The sequence below is a fragment of the Clinocottus analis genome, unplaced genomic scaffold (genome assembly GCF_023055335.1).
Source record: "Clinocottus analis isolate CAN_PGR_092001 unplaced genomic scaffold, fCliAna1.0.p SCAF_27, whole genome shotgun sequence".
NCBI lineage: Eukaryota > Metazoa > Chordata > Actinopteri > Perciformes > Cottidae > Clinocottus > Clinocottus analis.
Genome location: NW_027176009.1, coordinates 4583195 through 4605378, shown reverse-complemented (window position 1 = coordinate 4605378; position 22184 = coordinate 4583195). Strand labels below are relative to the sequence as shown.

The window sequence follows — 22184 nt, the reverse complement described above, 5'->3', positions numbered from 1 at the left end:
ACATACTCTAATAAATAGGAACGTAAGTGCACTCTATCTAGTTGTCTCACCTTTTTTAAACTCCTCCAGCATTGCATCCAACTTGGTGTCATTGAACACAAAATGTAACGGGTGGCTGTAAAACTTAGTGATGGTTTTGAGAGGGGTGCAATCATCCGGGTCGACAAACGCCAGGTCCTTGACAAAGAGCAGATCCACTATGTTGGACCTCTCGCCCTCGAAGACTGGGATGCGCGTGTAGCCGCTCTTCATGATCTCGGACATGGTGTTAAAGTCGAGGGTGCCATCCCCGGGGATCATAAAGCAATCTCTCAGTGGCGTCATCACGTCCTCCACGGTCTTAGTCCTGAGCTCCAGCGCGCCCTGGATGATGTTCAGCTCCTCCTTCACCAGGTCGTTGTAGGGGTCCGTGACGCGCAGCATCTCCAGAAGCTTCTCCCGGTTGTACACGGTGCCTATCTCCTGTCCCAGGAGGTAGTCGAGCAGCTTGCTCACCGGGTAGGATGCGGGGAAAGTGAGCAACATGAAGAACTTGGTGAGGAATATGGTGTTGGCCCCGACGGCGAGGCCGTGTCTGGAGCAGATGGCCTGGGGCACGATCTCCCCAAAAATGACTATTCCAATGGTGGACATGACCACCGCGATCAACCCCGACCCCGCGATGTCATCCAGCAGGATGGTCAGCGTGGTGTTCACCAACACGTTGCCGAGCAGGAGCGAGCAAAGCAAGTAATTCCCTTGGCTCCTGACCGGCTCGATTTTTTTGGCGTAATTCTTCTCCTTTTCCGTGCCGCAGTTCTGGACTATCTGGAGCTCCATGGGGTCCAGAGCCATGAGCCCCAGGTTCAACCCGCTGAACATGCCGGACAGGCACAGCAACATGGAGATGAAGATGACCTGGAGCCAGAAGGGCAGCAGAAACTTTTTCTCCTCCACCACGATCACTTTGGTGTCGTCCCCGTCGTGGTAGATCCAGGTGTTCTCCGTCCAGGGGTCGTGCATCCCGCCCACGGCCGGTGTCGCGGTGGCGATGCAAAGGTAATACGACTTACTCCTCTCCGTCTTCCGCAGCGGTTTGACCTCAATTTCAACTATTCCGGACGTTTTTCGACTCAGGATGATGCTGGGCAATATAATTATATCCGAAGTCCTAATGCCGCAGGGATGCAAGCCGGACGAGTCCTCTTGGCTCTGGTTATCTCCCGAGGAGCTGTCAAGGCTCCCTACCGTCCGGCTCCGCTCGTGTTCCGTGAAAGAAATTTTGGACCAGGTCTCGTTGTTGATGTTCAGCCCGTACACCCGTAATTTCACCCGAGAGCGCTCACTCACCCGCAGGTAGCCCCTATCCATGAAGGAAATGTCGTCCGTGTCCTCCAGTCGGAGCCCTATGATGACGGTCTCCTCGGACCCGTCCTTGCCACTTGTCGGGGTGACACAACAGCCAGTGACAGTTAAGAAAATCATCGCCAAAGCTCGGACCCGGTTAAGTGACGCCATTTTTGCAGCGGTGGGCGCTTGGGATAACGGCTCTGCCATATCGATAACCATTGGCAACCAACCTCCTGAATGAAAAGGGCTTTTAAAAATCAGAGCCAATCGGAGTCCGCCTTCATCTCCGCCGAGGGTTGCCGTGACTTGTGCATCGGGACCTGCTCGTTCCCACTACGTGTCCGACACTGATGACTCGCGAGCGCAGGCTTATGGGCCAACTCGTGCCTCCCCTGATGTCCCCGAGACAGGCGACGGCGGCGACCAATCAGGAGAGGCTGTTGGCCTGGGGGCGGGGCGTGCGCAGCCTCCTTGGCGAATCACATTCCAAAACAAGTGCACCTCATGTTAAGAATCATGATGACTTTTTTTTAAACATACATCCTACTACAGGAGATAAGATGATTGTATATGACTACAATATACTTGTAAATACATACCAATAAAGATAGACACAGTGGCATGAGCTACTGCACAGCATAATGCAGTACAATATGCTGAAGTAAATACTACTTCATGTGACATGTATATTGAGACTGTTACAGGCGTGAAACTAACTACATCTTCTCAGATTGCTCTATTTGAATAATTGTAAGAGGTCTGAAGAAATGATTCTGTATTTCATGAGATAAAGCATGATTATAGAAATGTTGTTAAACCTATTTTTCTTTTTAAAAGAAACATATATATTTGTTTTATTTACTCCTTTTTGATCCCTCATATTTATCTGTGGACTCCATGGGGTGCATATTGTTTCAGAGAAGAATTCTAGTTATCAGTGACAAGAACAAAAGGCCTATTTCATATCAATTATATAGTTTGCTGACTTGTTCTTGGCTTAAAGTCACCTCATTCAGTACTAGTGTAAATCATTCACATTATAGCTTCAAACATGTATCATTAGGTCAATATGTAATTGCCCAAAACAGAAATAACACAAATTTGCATAATAATACTGATTAGTTTAAACACTTATACGAAGCTCACACTAATGCAAAACCTGTCAATATAATGTATAAACCAATCAATATAATATGAGGTATTATAACACAGGTAGCAAAGGTGGAAAAGTCCTGATGAAGGTGTAAACGGCATGGTTACATAATTCAGATTTTTACGATTGTACGCACATGGGACAAATAGCCATATAAGGAGAAGGCACAAATACTGTTCAAGATTAAAAAGTTTGTTAACCTGTAGGCATTTGGATTGTTTTTTAGTCAAATAAATTAAATTAACCTTTCCAGTCTTTTACGTTATTCAAGTTGAAGAATTGACAGCAAGTATGCACGTCACATCAATAAGACACATGTTTATGTGTAAGTGATTCCTTTTAATTGCTGAAATCTCATTTAAAAAGTTAATAAGACACAACATGATGCCATTGCATCGTAAGGCATAATTTAAGTCTGTACATTTGAACATATTTCATTATTTATGCACAGAATGACGATGGGCCTGTGTTTCTCAGTGCTCTTCCCACCATCATTTGCAGCAGGTATCAGACTTTGTGCTGCAGCATCCCCCTGTGGCTGAACCCGGACTTTGTTTCTTCAGCTGAAGGACCAGCTCGAAAGGATCCACAATGCCTGCCTGTAAAAGCAGTATAACAAGGTAGAAATCAGTAAGGGTTTACTACATATAGTTCTATTCAAGTATTACATCCATAATACTTTCATGCAAAACAGTTTGTAAGGCATTCAGAAAAGTTCATTCTCACTTTTTCTGACTTCTAGCATTAAACACTTATGTTGAATATTGTAGATTGTTGTACACTGAGGTTGTAAATGCATGTCTCTTTTATCACACACTGGTTGTTCATTAAATTAGCATTTCAAGTAGCTGTTCTTTCAAGAACAAGATCAAAGGCATTTTATTACTATTATCACCAACTAGCCATGTTGATTAGAAAAAAGTATCTTGGGTCTGATTTTACGTCAGAGGGGCAGTCCAAAGGCTAAACTCTGTAACCAATTTAGATACATCACTGAAATTTTAAATGTACCTATTTTCAAAACAACAAAAAAACAAACTAGAAAACCCTTCAATAGTACAATAAATTATAATATGTGATTGCTACAATAGTCATTGAAAAACATACAGTGGTGTTTGTAGATGTGTGTGTATGTGCACAGGACGTCCACGAGCGCTGATAAGATGGCATTCCATTAGCTGAAAAGAGAACATTCCTTCCTGTTCAAGGTTCCCCAGCATGACTCCACAGTCTGGTTATGACTCCAAGACAGCTGCTTGACCTTGTGCGTGTGGATGTGTGTGTACGTATGTTTGAGTGGGTATGTGAGTGTTTGTGTGTGTAAGAACTTGCAGCATGCGTCCTGGTGCACACATGCGCGTATGACTCTGTGCACATTTTAGACAGTGGGGCTCTCTGGGTGTGTCACACACTTGAAACAGATACGACCAACACACTGACCTCTAGTGCTCACAGGAAAATCACACAAAGATATTTCCCGGAATTAAGCTGCGACGCTGACCTTAGGTTTGGCTCCACAGGGCTCAGAGGGGCTCGGTGGTTGGAAAGTAAAGTCTTCCTTAAATCTGGACTGGGTCAGGATGGTAGCCACCTCTCCATCAACCTCCACCACATTATTGACCTGTGAAATACATAAACATCTAACATGATTTGCTACAATGCATAAGCTGAATATATTGAGTTGTTCTTCGACTGTGAGATGTGCCAACCTTGAATGTGTATTGACAGTCAAACTGGAAGCAGTCCTCCACCCCTGTAATGCTCCCGTTATATATGACCTGACAAGGTTTGGTGTTGCCTTTAGGTACCTTGAACAGGCGGTATGTGGCAGAGACAAACTTGAAGTCACCTGTATTGCCAGAACAGGTAAGAAAGAATAAAGAAATGCATCAGTCAATCTCAACAACAACCTATAATGTGTTTATGACATATCCCTGAACAATGAACAATTGATCCTTAAAAATCATAGTGAAGATTATTTAGTTGAAAAGAAATGATAAAATAACTAAGAATAGTCTCAAACCCAGAATGTCCTGCAGCACTTTGTTGTCAACCGTGATGATGCTGGCTGCAACCAGCCGGGGTGGGCTGAAGCCCACTTCTTCAGCCAATTGCAGCAGGTCTTTCCACCAGAGCGCTCCACCAAGACACTCCCCTGCAAGGAGGATTTACATTGCAATATTCTGGCATGTGTCTGTGAGTTTTATGGTAGTAGGATATTAATTTGACGCACCCCACAGGACTTTGTGGTTTTTAATTTCCTCTGTTAGTCTTCCACTGCTGTAGACGTCACTGAAGTACAGCTCACCTCCATCCTAAAAATCAACAGTGGATGTATGTAGCAAATATCAATGCAAGCTAGACTAGTCACATTTATTTATGGTTTTCCTTATGTCACAGCATTGTTATCATGTTCAATGAGATGGTAAAGAGAGACCAAAGCTCAACTAAAAGGCAGTGTACCTTGAGCACGCTGTAGGCTTCAGCCAGGACTCTCTTCTTGTCTGGAGAGAGATTCACCACGCAGTTGGAACTGTAGCAGGAAAAAAAAAAAAAAAAAATCAGAAAAAAAATCAGATTTTCTACTTCATTGCTTGAGAATTAAAAAGCATAAAATGAGAAAACAAAGAGAGTAAATTACTTCTTACATAATGATATCAAATGAGCTCTTTTCCAAACCCGCTTCAGTCAGGGCCTCAATGTAGCCCTGGACGAAGCTTACATTGGGCTTCTTGTAGCCAAACTCTTTCACGTGATAGTCCACATGTGTCCTGGCCACGTCAAGCTAGAAGAGAGCACAGTGTTGCATTTAAAGATCTACAGTTTGAGTCTGAAGCAGTTTGTGCATACTGGGGAGCAGAATTGTGTTGATCTAAGTCCAGTCTGGGAAAGCTGATGTTTGCAAGACTGTGACAGCCTTCACCAACAATCCCAGGGGAGCTATTTATATTTTTCTGTATACATCATTGTCAGCTTACTGTGCAACATACTGTTGCCATAATGTGATGCTGATGCATGTACATCACCTGGTCCTTGGTCATGTCAATGCCAGTGACGTGCCCCTTCTCGCCCACCAGCTGACTCAGCATGTAGCAGTCCCTTCCACTTCCACTGCCCAGGTCCAGTATCCTGCAGCCCTCCAAACACTCTGGCACCACCAGACCACAGCCATAGTACCTGCGGGCAAAGGACACCCACTGTAAGCACCTGTGGATCAGTGACTGTTACGGTGTAAACACATCTGAAGCAACAAACACAGTGTGACAACAGTCCAGTGACCTGGCGCTGACTTCTGGGTGCACTTTCTTCAGAGCCTGGCGGATGAAGGCGGGGATGGGTTTGGCCTGAGGCACACAGGCATTGCTCTTCAGGTCCGCGGAATTCTTCAGCACTTTGCCGTAATAATCCTGTTTCAGAGCAGAAATGCTAGCTCAGGCTGGTCGTCGTCGTGCAGCAGGCTGGCATCAGTCACCGTACAGTCGGATTCATAACATTAGCGGTACTTTGGTCGGTGAATTCACCTCTACAGCATTAGCTGCTACTCAAGAACAGTACTGCAAGGCAAAAGTGCGTTTTCATAAATGCTGCCAGTGTTTTAGCTGACGTGAATTAGTTCAGTTAACACCACAATAAGCGTAGCGACCACTCTGACGTGTAATAGGTGTAATGGGTGATGCATGCTACCTTGACATCCACGTGAACGGCTGTGTCAACGAAGCCTCCTTCACACGCACTTAAAAAAAGATTTCATTGTTAACTTCAAATATCACAAAATGCTACGTGACAGTTAACGGACTGTTAGCTAGTTAGCTGCTAACTCGCGTTGCTGCTAACTACAGCAACTTATCGGTTAAAACGTCTTTCGCAAGTTTAGTTCCACGTTCTTACGTAATTACCGTAACGTAACGTCAACGTTACTAAAAGACCACCGTTAGCTGGTGACAGTTCAATTCTTGACCCCATTTCACAACGTTCACGTTAACTTGACGTGAACATACGATCCGATAAATGAGGCACAACCAGGCATGTGTGGAGGTTTTTCTTACCTGTTTCCATCAGCCATTTCTTCACGGATGTATGTGTTGACTGTCAAAGTCCATACTTGTTTGTAGAAGAAGGCTTTCAGCGATGGTTTGCTCTCTGCACACACTTTGTGTGTGTGTGTGTGTGTGTGTGTGTGTGTGTGTGTGTGTGTGTGTGTGTGCAGTTGATTTCCTCCTGAAGAGCACGTACGCACGCACGCACACACGCGCACACAGACACACACACACACACACACACACACACACACACACACACACACACACAGGCTGAGAGCTGCCATGGCTCTGTCTACGTTGATTACTCTAATAAACAGTTGTAATTATCGGATGTGCTAATCATTTGCTACATATAGTTAAAACAGTTAAAGGCCTTCGACCAGTAGCCGTAGTCATTTCAGACTCCATGCTGTCTTCACACACACACACACACACACACACACACACACACACACACACACACACACACACACACACACACACACACACACACACACACACACACACACACACACACACACTTACTCACTTCAAACAGGCCAGCTTAATTTTAAAAGGGCATGTTTATTGAACATAATCCAGCGTGGTTGTTGTAATAAATGGCTTGAATCAGAACATTCAAAGAATATGTGCAAGACACCTCACGCACACACTGGTGAAGAAAGAAAATGCTTCTTAGGTAACAACAAGATAACAAGTTATCTACTGCATTATTAGTCACGTAACCTTAACACAACTTAAGTTGTTTTCTTAACAGAACAAATAATACCCATAACGAGAAAAGAAATCTGTCCATAACAATAAAGCTAATGATTTCATACAAAATATGAAAACTATTTGGTTCACAAACATGTTACAGAATATTATACACATTTTCAAATATAAAGTGGTTCAGAATTTTTTTACAGTTCCAATATTATTTTTTTTTTAAAAGGATTCAGCAGATATGAAAAAATAGCTTGTCTTGGTACTACATGTACCACAATCACACAATATCACTTTCTAGGTCACAAAAAGCATTAACATATAAAGCACTTAAGAATGTGTTGAGGCATTCATGGGTAAGATTAAATTGGCATAATGTAAATACAGAAAGTTACAGTTACAAGTTCAACTTGTGCTATTTTTGAGAGACTTCTGTTAGATTGTTTTAGGTTAGATATAGAAATCTATGAGACCAATTGGCGGAAACATTTGTGCTTTGCAGACACTGCAATGTGTGCATTTTGGAGGGTACTCCAAGGAAATCTGAAAAAATCCATTTGTATGATACAATGACATGTAGCATGACAATATTCCAGTTAGTTTCAGAGCGTGGCAAACTCAAATTTCACTTGATTTGTAAAAGATTCATACAGAAATTATGATCAGTGGCATTTTCCGTGGCACATTCATCAACGATCAACATCTACTTTAAGTAAGCCCCTTGTACGATTTGGATTAAAGGTTAGATTTAAAACAGTCAAGCTCCTAAAGGCATTGAGAAGATGCATGTCATTATGTGGTCTTTGTTTTCAATCCACAGTATTATAAATATTGCCTGTTAAATTTGTATTGTATGTTCATCATTAAAAAAATATATATTGTGATGTAAACTCTTGTTCATAGATATTCAGATATTAAGCATAGCCTAGGACAACTATCAAACTGTTTTGGAACCTCTCTGATTACTTGCTCATATTAATCGTTTTCTATCTAAATTAAGTTAATGAACTAAAACTTCCTGAAGTCCTGAAATACTTTTTTCAGTCAACAGGTCGCTGCTCTTAATGTCATTTTGTTGGCTTCACTATGGGATAATTACTTTCATATAAAGTTACATTTGGTATGAATATACACATACACTAAACACATATTTTAGGCTATTCGGAGCATTTCCTCTCTGAGATTGATTAGTTAATTGAAAAGGATTGACAGGGCCACACATTCATAAAAAATAAATAAAAATGAACAACACATATGGAGTTGAAAATCACACTAGTCCAGTTGACTGAAATCTGCCTTAATGGAGTATTCAGGAAGCTAATATAGTAGTTTAATTAATGAATACCATAACAAAAGGTAAATGATGTGTGACTATGAAAATCAAAGAGTGTAAATGTCTCATATTATGTAGCTGGTGAAGGTGGTAATCTATTGAAGTGGCTGACACAAAGTTTGAGGTCTGACGTTGCCCATCTCAGTTGTAATCTCTCAGAAGCCTTTTATTCTTTTCCTGTTTTTGGTACTTGCTTTCTTATGGTCTCTCAGTTTCACTGAAACTGATCATTGTTCATCAAGTTCTGCCTTCTTCTTACGGAGGCACGTAATGCAAACATTTATGCAATAAAAAAATATTGTTTCCAAAATGTTCTTACTGACAATCTACAGAGGTCCATTTATTACAGATGTGGTAACAAAACCTTCTGAAGACATTAAGTAATGAACTGCAATTTAAGACTGAATTAATGAACGCATTTTTTTTGTTAATTTTTTCAGCAGTTAAAGCTAAATTTATAAAGATAAATACAGTTTGTGCAAAATAGAAACAGCTCACAATAAGATCTGCAAATGCACTTATACTTCTTTATCACTAGCAGGGCAGATAGAGAGCAACAAAAACAAATACAAGGCAGAGCGGTTTTTAATCGCTGAAAAAGCACTTAAGAATTATGATTCTAACTGGACGTCCCACACAGTCTTGTTCTTGTGTCCCTACAGTACCAGTTTGCATAAGCACAGACTGGTAAATCCACATTGCACTCATCCAAAATGTTCCTGCTGTTTGTTTTTTTTCCACTACGTAGAGAACGGCTCTGCAGAACTGTTGCAAGCACCCGGTGAGGAGAGCAGTGAATGGCCTGTCCTGTCGGCCAGCTTCAGCTATAAAATCTTTCACTTGCGTCAGTAGCTCCTGTTGCAAGAGAGGGACAACTGAAGGACGCTCTGTGTGTGTCATTTTGCATGTGTGTGTGCATGTGTGTGCGTGCGTGTGTGTGTGAGAAGTCTCAATTGCCACAGGCTGTTAAAGGGCTTGGACTGCCCAAACATCACCCAAAATACACAGGTTAAGGCCACTGTTCCAGTGTGCGGAGGAGCAGACGTTCTCAAACTTTGGATCAGTTACATTTTGTTGAGATTCCACTTCCTGCTCCCACACCTGTTTTGTCTAAGATGCACACATTCATAAAATACTCACTCATAAAGTATTGAGACATATAACACTTGCTCAGATACAAAAGCACAGGCCTCCATGCTCTGTCTCAGGTGTTCTCCCCTTCCTTCTGTGACATGACATCGTGGGCTGCGTTTCAGCCCTGTGGCTCAGTGCTGGTACTGTGGTGCGGCCCCTCTTGCTCATTGATGGTGTGGAGGAGGAGGCACACTGGAGGGTGGAGCGAGGCGCTGCCTGTCTGGTGAGCCTGCTGAGGAGGTCCCGACGACCCACGGGCGACCCGCCTCTCCAGCCCGCCCAGTGCTTGCTCCTCCTCTACACCGAAGGAGGCTCTTTGGCCGCAGCTGTCGCAGAAGTCGCCCACCTCGTCCTCATCATTTTCGTTGCTTCCCAGCAGGCTCTCTAGCTCCCTCAACTCCTTGCCTTCCTGGGCTGTCCCTCCAGCGCCACTAAAACCGCTGCTCCCGCGTGTGCTGCACACACACACCTCAATCCCAGAGTCTCCTGTGAATCTCCTCCTCCTTCCATTGGGGAGTCGATCTTTGTCCTCAGCAGAACCCTCTGACAGGTCCTTCAGCAGTGGGTCCTTGCTGGAGTCGTCCCCACTTTCACTTCTTTTCTCCTGGCCGGAAAGCCCCTCCCTATTAGTGAGCCCATCTGACAGCAGTATCATGGCTGACTCTTGTGCGGTCTGCATGGGCTTGTTGTCAGGCTTTGGCCTTAAGTCTAAGCTGAGGGGTTGTGGTTCCTCTATGCTTGGTCTGCAACACAGAGTGTCAGAGACAGGGGGCACTGGGGTGGACTGGAGGGTTGCACGGTGTCCCTCCTGCTGCTCATGAGCCAACGGGCTAGAAGCCACTGAGGACGGGCCAGTGTGTAAGGCACTGTAGGGCGGGGGAGGAGTCTGTGGCCGGTTGACCACCTCTTCGTAGTCAGGCAGGAGGTAGTTGGGCAGAAACCCTGAAGAGAAAAAAAACATATATTTACAAATGCACAAAAAAAATGTACACAACTATATGCATTTTACAGGGCAAGCAAAACGTACTTGGGTTAGTTTCCCCTTCAAATTAACACCTCCTGACCCCAGAAAATCTCAGTACGACCTCACTGAACTTCCCAGTCAACTATTCAAACATTCCCAGAGCAATAGGGGGAAAAATGTGACAAAACAAGCTCATTTCTGGGTCAATTCTGTGCTGAAGGCCAGGGCAGCACTGTGCGAGATAGTGTTGCAACACTGGCGAGGTAGCAAGAGAGCAATGCAGGCCGTTTCCTAAAAAGTGGGGCATGCAAACAGGGAAGATTCTGATGCTGTGCGAAAGCAGGGATACATGTAAGTGCAAACATTACAAGGACCACTGCTTTGTTTGTCACTAGCTTTAAATTCCTACTTTGATGTGACTGGAAAACTACCGATTCGAAATTCTTGAAAAAGATGATTCCCGGGTCCAGCGCCAAGTTCTCTTGAGAAACAATGAAGGAAGCTACTGGACTACAACGTCACCTCAACATCAGACCTGACACAGGAGTACTGTGAGTCATACACTGCAGCTGGGAAGCCTCGTAATGAGGCCAAGTAATACAAATGTGTACAAACAGATACTCCGTGCGCTGGTAGGACATTATGTTTGCTGGCCACCAGAAAATGCTTCCGCACACTAAAAATGTTTTTACAAGGCAGATGATTAATGTGTGCACCGCAGTGTGACAATTCTTCCACTCTAAGATGTTTGGAGGATATAGGAGAAGTACATCTCTTTAATAAACCAGACATAACTATGAATACTTTCCATCAATGTGGCTATTCTGAGCGGGAGGCCTTATTTAATCACTTTAGCCGATTTGACAATGATAAGTGAACCTGCATGACTAAATAAAATGTCAAGTTTGGAGAAAATCACACCCTGCTCAGTTTCTAATTAATTTAAATCAAAACTATCAAACATGTTTTGTTTTACTAATGGTATCCACACATTTATGTTCAGTGTATTAAATTAACTTGTGTCTGTAATTACAACACAAACACTAGTGTGTGAATGGATGTTCACAAAGTAGAACTCATCTACTTTCAGTCCATTTCTTTCTTTTTTTGCCACTTAGGGGCAGCTACAAACACAACATTAGCATTCATTTGGAGTGGTGTTTTTTTTTTTATCTATCTGACGAATGTTAGTCAGATATTCACTCTACTTTCTGACAGAAACGTCTGTCTTGTTAGCTGCTACATGCTCCACTACGTTCAGCAGAACATGTTGCTTGTTGCAGCTGACAACATAGCAGATGAGAGCAGTGAGACTTACCTAAACCATGAAAGTTGCAGGCCGAAAAACAAAACAAAACAAATTTTGCTGAAAAACTCTAAATAACTCTACTGAGTTGCATTGAACCGCAGTCGGATGACGATTCTCCGTATCTTTGTCGTTAAGCAATCCCTTTCACACATAGGATCCAATGATAATATAATAATGTTGACTATAAAGCTTTAAACACTCATATCTGTTCAAAGTAATTGTGTATACTTGTATGAAATGCATACAACCCACACAAAGTTACACATCAGGTTGAGTCATCATGGTGTGTGTGTCGGAGTGGTACAGCATCCCTTACTGAAGTAGAAGGGCACAGAGGGGTAGTTGTGTGCCTCGCGGTAAGCAATGAGGTTGATCTCGTGCTGCCGTTGTTGCTGCTGCAGCCGGTGCTTGGTGCGGCGATGGTGACACACACAGCAGCAGCTCAAAATGAAGATTATCGCCCATACCAACCAAAACCCTGAAGTGAGAGGGAGATCAACACTGTCATGTTGTGTTTACAGTGGAACTTGACAACAAAATAGATAAGAAGTAAATATGGTGGTTGGCTTGATATTTTAAAATAAACTCTCACACTGATAAATAGCTTCAAACAGGAGGGACTGCACTGCGCTCTACGTTATCCATAGTGTGCAACTGTACCAGCTGGTGGTGATCTAACAGAAAGTGCCTGCTGCCAACACAAACACTGCCGATCAAATCATCTGGTTTTAACTTAACGAAACATTTCCTATGATTCTATACTGTATGTGTTGAATTCAAATCAATTAAATCATCAAGTCTGTTCTTATTTCTACAACAGCCGTCTCACACGCTGATCTCTGAGTTGTCTGGTTTCTCATTTTTGGAGACATTGGAAAAAGAAATTATGAAATATCAGTGGTACAGTGGATTTCTACTGAGCGGGCACTGAGATGTACCAATTCAGCCTTTCTTTAAAGATTTCAGGTCAAGTAAATAATGGCCAATGTACCGGTAGTCACAATATGGACTACAAATATCTGTGTACCTTCAAAAATAAACCAACATAACACAAATAAGCCTGAATTGTGATACATGGACTAAGAGTATAGTTTTAGATATCTTACCAGTGGTAAAAACAGAACATAAGCTGCCTTAAAGCGCAATTATAATAACTTAACGCACATAACAGGTCATACATTAGTCTACATACCAAATAGGTTGTAATCCAGTGACAAAGAAAGTGACATTTTAGACACATGTATTTGATCAGCCTCTAAAGGTAGAATACAATACCTGGTCTGAAATAATTACATGTTGTTTTGATCATGCAGCAACATGCAGATGATTGTATCTTAGTACCTTCTACACGTGATATGACTGACTGAAGACAAAAATAACTTAAAGATGGAATGCATTAGTCTGAAATGTCTTTTTCTATCAAACTGGGTTTCAAGCTAGTTTAATGGATTAAAATCACATCTATGTAGTAAATGGGAGTTAATATAACTCAAATAATCACAATAAATAATGACATAGTTCTTGGTTTCGGGTGTAGCCAGCGGTTATGTATTCCATGGCTGCTTCATGAAACAATTGAGATTTCATCGTCACAGACTTTTCAAGGAAATATTCAAACACAAAGTAAGATATGTAATACTGACTTTACACATGCCCTTACAGAGCATCATGTTAACGTGTCAAAAATGGGAATGAGTTACAGCTAATACGTTCAACAAGTTAAGAGCTGTAGATTTGTTTCGTCAAGGTAGGGAAAGAAAAGGAACCGGGACACTTCAAACCCCATATCAAATTAATTTTCTGTTGATGACCGAGATCCACTCAACTATTTTATGGCAGCCGAGAGAATGGCTAAAAGTGCTCGAGATTGAATTAAGCGTAACGTTTATTTTTACCAAAGCGTAATCCTCCTTGAAATTAACGTATCCACTAATCTAGGAAGCGTGTGTGAAAAATAATTTGTGCGTCTGTGTCGTCTTTGTCAAATTCTAGCTGGTCATCTGATGTCCAGATGACCAGCTTGCAGCTCTGTAGCCCCAAACACACCATCAGCTGGGTCTTAAAAAAGACATATCAAATAACGTACAATTTGTTTAAAATGAAGAGGACATTATTTCAAACGCTGGTCATTTATATATGTTAATGTATTTTTTACCCACCTGTAAATTGTACCTAGTCTGCTCGCTGGGGAGAATGACATCCTGCACATCATTTGAGTGTCTGATATCACCATTTGGCCAACCAAGAAACTCTTCAAGTGACTCTTGACGGGATATTTGAGTCCAAAATTGTATCTGGGCTGGATCCAAACCGGGGATGGTCAGGTCACACCACCAGGCCTTTTTCCACAGATTGACCCTCAATCTCAGTTGTATGACTTTTATTCATATTATGTTGCAGCGTTGCAAGTGTCACCCCCATTAATATTTGTGGGTCATTCGTGCTTAGCTTGGGGATCTGTCTTTGCTGTCCTGGGAGTCAGTGATGCCACAGTTGTGATGCACAATGAACTTGGGTCTCAGCAGTCAACCTCTCCACCTGGACATGGCTTAATTAAACATGACACCTTTTACATGCTGTTCTGTATGCAATACTTGTGGAGAGGTCTCACTGATCTCCACTTCTAGTCTTTGACACAGACTGGATGTGTTTCACCGGATGCTGAAACAAAATGTAAGGATGGCTTTATGTCTACTTTGACCTGGACATGGTTGTGTTGCCTTGAATAAAATATGCCCATTCTTTGTGACTAAGAAGGTACTGATGAGCCTCAGGGATTTTGTAGATTGTTCACCGATTTGTCATCAGTCGTTAGAGAATAAATGCTGTAGCTAAAGTTGATACTGCTCTTTTCCTGAGGAGGCCACTTGTTAAGGTATTCCTCCCTTGGAAAGGGTGGAGGTATGATGACACTATCAGTTGTGTTCCCACATTGTTAATTTTAAATGAGAATAACCACGTTGCAGCTGTATGCCTCTGCCAAGCGGTTATGTTACAGTTTTAATCCCCGTCATCAGTTCAGTGCAAGCAGACCTTTGTGCCAAATTTGAATAAATACGCTCAATGTGTTCCTGAGATATCACATTCCACGAGAATGGACGGATGTGAGGTCACCGTAACCTTGAACTTCGACCTCCAAAATCTAACCAGTTCTTCCGGGGAAACATAAAAAGCAACCTTAGGGAAAATTGCAACATACCGCTAAATATAGCAGATACTTACACCAGAGCTCGTAGTAGTAGCTGCAGCACTGAGAATTCCCGCAGCAGTGTCCGGACTCACAGCTGTAGCTCTGGTTGTTCGCACCTTCACAGTGCAGTAGGCTCTGCAAGAGAGAAGCAGTGTCACTTTAAACAAGAAAGTATTATCAACATCTCAACCTCAAAATACAAAACAAAACAGTTGAGGCATCCAGTTACGGTATGCAGTGCCAAAAAAAAAAAAAAAACAGAGCCCCCCGCCATGTTTCATGCTTGTTTTTTGACTCCCACAGGGTGAAATTACGTTTGTTCTGTGTTTTACACTGATCGACAGAAACAATGTTTATTGCCAAAGTAATATGAAATCTGTGAATTGAGTCCAACGAGAAAGTAAAAAGTTATTGGTCCGGGAATTGTTCACCATGTGTCAGCTGCTTGTAGGAGCTGCATAACACGTTCAAATGAGACGACCAGTGTGGAATAAAGGAGGGATTTTAGGTTAAATACAGCAACATTATAGATGAGGACATTATGTAATTTCAGCTTCTGACTATACAGCTCAGTCAGAGGATAAAAAAATTAAATAGTTAACTAAAGCCATCTGTTGTTTTTTTTGTTGTTTTTTTTTTGTATTTTCGGAGTGCTGCTATTCCTGTTCATGCAGCTATTGACACTTAAACGAGAGAGCACTCAAATCACTTGGAGGCTTTGCATTGGATGTCCCTCGAGATGAATTATGAACTTTTGAAATGTTTTTTGTTGTTCACAGTTCGAGTTGTTTAGTCTGAATCTGACCATTTAATTAATTCTTTTTGGTTTCAGTAATTTTCCAACTTAATTATTCGACTCATTGTAGGCCTCTCAATTTTAGATCAAGACGTTTTGATCTAGCTTCATTTAATTTAATTTAATCCTTTTTTTTATGGTCGACTACTAGAGCTTTTGTTGATCCTTAGCACACACAACTAAAGTGGTTTCGTGTTGCTCACACTGCTACTGCACCTTGTGAAACTAAAGTTCCTATGGATTTTCTGACTGTGACATGTCAACATGTCTTCTGTGTAAAAGTCCTTTTTGTTCTGGGCAGTTCGTTGTGTTCTTCAGTTTACTGAGAAATGTACCGTGCCCCAGTTTCATAAACAACTAGTGATTTCTAAATGGAGTTTGGAGTAGTATAGTGACCACTCTGGAAAAATGACAAAGTAAGTAAATAAGAAAGTCAGTACAGATACATCAAGATAGAGAGTGATGTTGATTTACACGACTAGTTTAATCTTTAGTGGGATTCTAAACTCATGATGATCTAAATGTCTGATAGAACTGGTGTTCAAAATTTAAAAGTATGTTGATTTCTTATTTACTTACTACAATAAAAATGCATAAAGATTTGCATATATGATTGTAACAGAGCTTTTTTTTTTACATGCATAGTGCTGATCTTTGTTTTAGAATAAGGATGATAACACTGCAGATATCTTGTATCCAACATGTATATACTTAGCTCTGGAGTAAACAAGACCTCACCACCTGGGCTGGTGAACTGCTTGCATTTCATCAGTGTTTAAGGCCCATATCAAGTGCAGCTTTCTGAATTTCAAGCCAGCACAAAACCAGTCAGTGTGTTGCCCCAGATTTAATACATAATTTAAGTTTTAAATTAAGATGAGGCCTAATCAGAACGATAAACTATCAGAAGGCATTTGACTAAAAAGTCAATTAAATCATAATTTGTCTCCTCTCCACTTCAGCTGTAAATATAACAAACTAGCGGTTTTCCCTGATCAAAAGCCAACTTCACTAATAGTATCCCACAAAATATTTAGTTGTGAAAAGACATGGGCAAGATGATAATCTGAACAGATAGATCTGCATACTGCCAAAAGACAAGGGAGCACTGTTATCTAAATCCTTTCAAGAAAACAGTCTGTGGTTTTTTCCAGAAAGATCCATCAAAGGCTTTCTTCTAGATTAGTTTAATGATTAGCTAACCAAAGTTCTCGAGAGGGATAGTTTAGATTACCAGCACAGATCCCAGATCGAGAGGCATGATGATCCAGGGTCCAAAAATCCCAGAAACGTCCTTCAAAACTCACGGGTCATTATCCCGCAAAAGAAGTCAAACAGTTCTCAAGCATACTCTCACTCTTTCTCTCCCTACCTCCTTCTCTCCCTCTGCCTCCCCCTCTCTCTTTCCCTGTCCACACACACACGCACACGCACACACACACACACACACACACACACACACACACACACACACACACACACACACACCAATCCAGGCCCAAACAGTGGGCAAGGATTGCTCTACGGAAATTTCCAAGCAGCAGTGGAGGGCGAGTTCCTAGCTGGGCCGCTGCGTGATAATAAGGCGCACGGAGCGGTGAGAGGTGTGGGATAAGTGCGAGGCACGGAGAGAACGGCAAGAAATGCACTGAGGAAGCCAGACAGAGAGAGAGCAGTTACACAGGAATGATTCGTCACGCACCAGATCAGCACAAACTAAATTGCTGACATTGAAAGTGGCTGCCACCTCAAACAGGATAGTCTTTTCTGAACAGCTGTTTCAACCACAGCAACACAACATCAAAATAAAAAAAAAACATCACCACAACACAGAAGGATTTAATTGACTGTGTAATAAACAAATGATATTCTGTTCCTCCACTTTGTCTCCGATAACTTCAGCTGTTTTCCCTGACTCAGCAACTATTCTCCACCATATGCGCTCCACTTGACAGGCTGGGCCCTTTTTGCAATTCAATACAGATTAGCATCTATGCTTGGGTCCTCAGCCTTTGCTGCATAAAGATAGCAGAGCATGAAAGGGGTCCAGGCTTTGTTGACAAAGTGCTCCATCTAAACTTTAACATAGATCACTCACACAAAATAACTTGTGTGGCAGGAAAAATGAGGTGAGAGGATGTCAATCAACTAGCAGACCCTGAAAAAAACGTAGGTCATCTGAGACCGTCCTGTAAAACGGACACACATTAGACACACTAGATTCCTCTGTCTCTCATCCAAACAGGCAACAAAGAAACAATCCACCTCTCTCATGTTATACTACCAGATTAACGGGGATTTGGTTACCTCTCAAAAATGATTGCTTCGTTAGAAAATAATCAAGACATATAATGAGAAGCTGTTGAAATGAGCCGACAACGGTAACGGGTAAAAAAATCCCCTGGTGACTATCAAATACTGTTACTGGAGATAAGTGGCCACGGTTCTGAGTTAATTCTGACAGTTAAAGTTCATCCACGTAGCACAGGCCTGTAGACCTGTAGCTGATGCACGTAAAGACATCACTGACCCCTTATTTATCATTGTGTCCTGCAACAAAGAAAGGTGCTCTTTCATAGTCATGAAGGTTATGCCGACCAAAACACTGCCGACGGGTTTCTAGCAACTGTCAACGCCATACATTCCTTCCAAAGAACGCCTTTCAGATTACCACCGCTGACGAGGTCAGTTCAACAAACACGAGTTGCTTCACTTGACCTGAAAGTTAGAACGTACGGTTGAAGTTTTGTCATAATTTTTAGACACAGTCTCGCTAAATAAGTGACTAGAATCAAACTTTGACACAGAACAGTTGGAGCTACAAGTTAAAGTCACATTACTGCCGTCATGAAGCCACTTCGAGCAGGTCATGGTCAACGAGAACATTCACAGTGGACCTCTGAGCTGTAACTGGCAGGATAACCATTACTTAAATTTCACAAAGATGTTTTGCCATGAATGTATTATTAACATTGAGAATGTTGATGCCATAACGATGCTGATCCTTTGAGAAGGTTTATGTGATTAAAAGGAGACTTTTAAAACTTTAAGACTTTATGAGAATTTGCACTGAGCGGTATTATATAAAAGCACAAATATAGAAACATTAAATTTGAAAATGGATTAAGAGATGAGACAGAAGAATACAATATTTATGTGTTTAAGGGCTGTCTTTGTGTGTGTGGTGGAGGGTCCCTGTCTTTTATGACTGTAGCAGTTAACTCAGCTTTACAAGCTCTTAGTCAAAGTATCGCTAACAAGACAAATAACAGACAATGTTTGTTTCTTAAAGGTGCGATAACCAGTTATGAAAAGAGACAACAGCCCTGTCACATTGTTTGACAGATCAAGAACTAAAACAATACAGGTCTTGTGGATATAGAGCCAAAGACTTTCACTCTCACTAAAAAAAATTGTTTTGGAGAATGAATGGTACTAAAATAGTAGACTGAGTGTATAATGGAGTGGTTAATTTATGCTGTAAACGGCTGACGAGAACAGAGCTAATGAAGACAGTTAATCATAATGTCTGACAGATGCAAGTGATTACTGGTTACACAGATACAATAAAGCTGACTCTGTATTGTGTGAAATCTAAGGGGTGAATGCAAACAGCAGATATAGCTCAGGGGCAGGTGATGTAACTATCATCTCCCTGGAGACGAGGACCATCAGCTTTACATGCACAAACAAATTGCATACTTCCGTTCCGTTTCACAAAGTAATGACAGCTAACTGCCTGCAAATATGTGTTTCATAACTCTATGGTTTATGCTTATATGTGCGCTGATAAATGTCAGATGGAGACACTTCATGTGATGCCGCACGTGTTAACAATTGTAACAGGATTTTTGTTCAACCCACAAAAAATGAAGTAGAAACCAAATTTCGCTCAAAAGTTTGTGCCTCGACATCTCGGCAGGACACTTGAACAGCAGAGGAACTTAAACGATCAGCACTTATGTAAACCTTCAGAGATATTTATAGCACATAAACTACTGATAAAACAAACAGGTTACTTGTATATGAAAGGACTGAAGCGCTGATACATGTATTACCTGATAACTGTTTCTCCCTACATGACAAATATCTCACATTTACAGTGATGGCAACACAACACTGTAAGTGTTTAGATCTGTAGCATTTGTACTTTCTCCAGGGATAGAATGCCAATGAAGTTCTAAAGGTACATTATCATGAAAATTGGTTAAGAAAAGCACATTAAAAAAGTTATTCTGCCGTATCCTTGAGTCTGTCATCAGCAAAAATGCAGATGCACAAATGCAGAATGCTGTTGCTGCACCTCTTTACTCGTGCTACTGTAAGTCAAACATGCTAGATACAACACAATGCAAAATCTGCTGCTCTTAAAAATACAGTCAGAGATTAGATTTACTATGTAGTTTGTACTTTTGTGGTTTTATGCTCATCATGTTCTTAAACAAACCTACATGGCTCAATTTTAGTGCTCCTCAGTGCACTGTGCATGTCCTCAGTTTTCACAGAACCACCACATGACCAAGAATAATTGCTGACTAAATATACTCATGTTATTTGTTAATCAGTTACAGAAATGGATACTGACTAATTACATCAATCCACACACTCAAATTATACATGCAAAGTTGAAGTCATGAGAAACACAACATCATGTATCCAAAACATGCCGTTTCAGAAGTGTAAAACTGCTGAGATTGAGAAAGAAACAGTATCCCTCTTGGCAGGTGCAATTATTTTTGAGAAAGGATAGTTATTTAAAGCTCAAGTCTGACTTGTATCTCCTCAGAGGTTGCAATGTGAATTCGCTCAAAGTGAAACAGTAAATTGAACAGTTTACTTGTGGAGTCTTGACTGTGAATGTAAAAACTGCCATCCAGTCAATTCGGAAGTAAAAATTGTACTCTGATATCCCACAAAAAAAATCCTCATGAATATTATGACATTCACATTACCATATTTACATACAGAGGTGATCATCTGCCTGAGTTGTAAAAATAACAGAAGGAAGCCTGCACCATATATAATATATCAATACATTGTATTACAGTAATAAATATCTTGAAACATGTCCATTTTGTATAATGAACTAAACTGTCAAATGACCTGATGACATGTGTGTGTGTGTGTGTGTGTGTGTGTGTGTGTGTGTGTGTGTGTGTATATATATATATATATATATATATATATATATATATATATATATATATATATATATATATATATATATATTATAATTAAAGTTATTGCTAGACCGGCATGGCTGTATTCATACCGGTATAACTGCTTTTGGTGTTTATGCAACTTGCTTGAGGCTCAAATGTCACCCCTTCACCATAAACACAAGAGAGCAGAGCGAGGGACGGGAGCTAACGCAGCTAGCTACCGAGCCCATGCATGCTAGCATCCCTCTTGACAGCCCGGTTCAAGTTAAAATGAGCCGACATCAAACATTGACAGGTATAAGTTGCTGCAATAACGGCTTGGTGTTTAATAAGCCAGTAACTGTATAGTTTGCTCAATTATCCGGGTAACTAGCTAGCTAACAGCCCTGAGAGAGAGGGAGAGGGAGGGAGAGAGGGAGAGAGGGAGAGAGAGAGAGAGAGAGAGAGAGAGAGAGAGAGAGAGACTTGTTTTTGACTGCTCGACCTCAGCTTACCCTGTCTGCTGCGGTCTCGGTGGGGGTGACGGGGCCGACAGCGTGCAAAAACAATCCCATTGTCATAGTCGAGCAGACGCCTCTCATTCCTCCGGGAAAGTAGCTTCAGATTCGGCGAAAAACATACGCACGAGAACACTGTTGTTCCCAAACGGTGTCCGATTCTCCGCAACTATTTCGCCCCTGTCGCGCCGAGAGGCCGCTGCATGCGCCGCCTCTTCTGCGCACTGGACATTTCCAACGAGTCGCGGGTGCTGCTGGCGCCACTGGCTGCTGTCGGTGTGGTGCCACTGGCTGATACAGCTGTTACACAAGCCGTTGCTCCGGCACGGGCACCCTGCCTCGGTCTGCTGGGTGTGGCGTGGTCAGTTCGACCCGATCCATGTGCGCAACGTGATGGGCGTTTAGTTGCGTGCATCGCCACTGGTTTCGCGGACTGACCCGCGATTGGACAGCCCGGCCAGCTGGGAAGAGATGGACCAATCACCGGGCGGTGCGTCTCCGGTGCATGGCCTTGTTGTCTTCCTGGGTCCCCCTCCTCGAGTTTATAAAGGCACACGGTCAAAGGCGCGTCG

General features: G+C 41.9%; 3 protein-coding genes across 6 annotated transcripts in view; all 3 read right to left on the bottom strand.

The window, feature by feature from the left end:
- Positions 1-1752, bottom strand: part of LOC137795169 (metal transporter CNNM2-like) — a 33206-nt gene extending 31454 nt beyond the window's left edge. For all 4 annotated transcript variants that reach the window (XR_011078377.1, XM_068592492.1, XM_068592493.1 and 1 more), the window contains exon 1: positions 51-1752. Coding sequence is in view for 3 of the 4 variants with exons in the window: in XM_068592492.1 (XP_068448593.1) it covers positions 51-1548 (1498 nt within the window). In the remaining variant the exon portion in view is untranslated. The remainder of the gene's footprint in view (positions 1-50) is intronic.
- Positions 1753-2798: 1046 nt separating this feature from the next.
- Positions 2799-6667, bottom strand: LOC137795152 (arsenite methyltransferase-like). The gene is made up of 11 exons (XM_068592464.1): positions 6529-6667; positions 6167-6215; positions 5762-5889; positions 5509-5659; positions 5131-5267; positions 4946-5015; positions 4716-4797; positions 4506-4637; positions 4192-4331; positions 3984-4103; positions 2799-3081 (listed from the first exon to the last, which is right to left on the bottom strand). The coding sequence occupies exons 1-11, from the start codon at positions 6543-6545 to the stop codon at positions 2974-2976; spliced, it is 1134 nt and encodes a 377-aa protein (XP_068448565.1). The 5' UTR covers positions 6546-6667; the 3' UTR covers positions 2799-2973.
- A 418-nt stretch (positions 6668-7085) lies between these two features.
- LOC137795015 (WW domain binding protein 1-like) lies at positions 7086-22011 on the bottom strand. The gene is made up of 4 exons (XM_068592220.1): positions 21610-22011; positions 15190-15292; positions 12284-12445; positions 7086-10636 (listed from the first exon to the last, which is right to left on the bottom strand). Exons 1-4 carry the CDS (start codon positions 21694-21696, stop codon positions 9813-9815), a joined length of 1176 nt encoding a protein of 391 aa, XP_068448321.1. The 5' UTR covers positions 21697-22011; the 3' UTR covers positions 7086-9812.
- Positions 22012-22184: the final 173 nt, after the last annotated feature.

Coding starts and splice junctions, on each gene's coding strand:
- LOC137795015 (XM_068592220.1), bottom strand. CDS start 21,696: ATGAGAGGCGTCTGCTCGACTATGACAATGGGATTGTTTTTGCACGCT. Junction 15,293..21,609: donor CCGAGACCGCAGCAGACAGG/GTAAGCTGAGGT, acceptor TCTCTCTTGCAG/AGCCTACTGCACTGTGAAGG. Junction 10,637..12,283: donor CTCTGTGCCCTTCTACTTCA/GTAAGGGATGCT, acceptor TTTTCTCTTCAG/GGTTTCTGCCCAACTACCTC.
- LOC137795152 (XM_068592464.1), bottom strand. Junction 4,638..4,715: donor AAACCACAAAGTCCTGTGGG/GTGCGTCAAATT, acceptor TCCTCCTTGCAG/GGGAGTGTCTTGGTGGAGCG. Junction 4,332..4,505: donor AGTGCTGCAGGACATTCTGG/GTTTGAGACTAT, acceptor CTGGCAATACAG/GTGACTTCAAGTTTGTCTCT.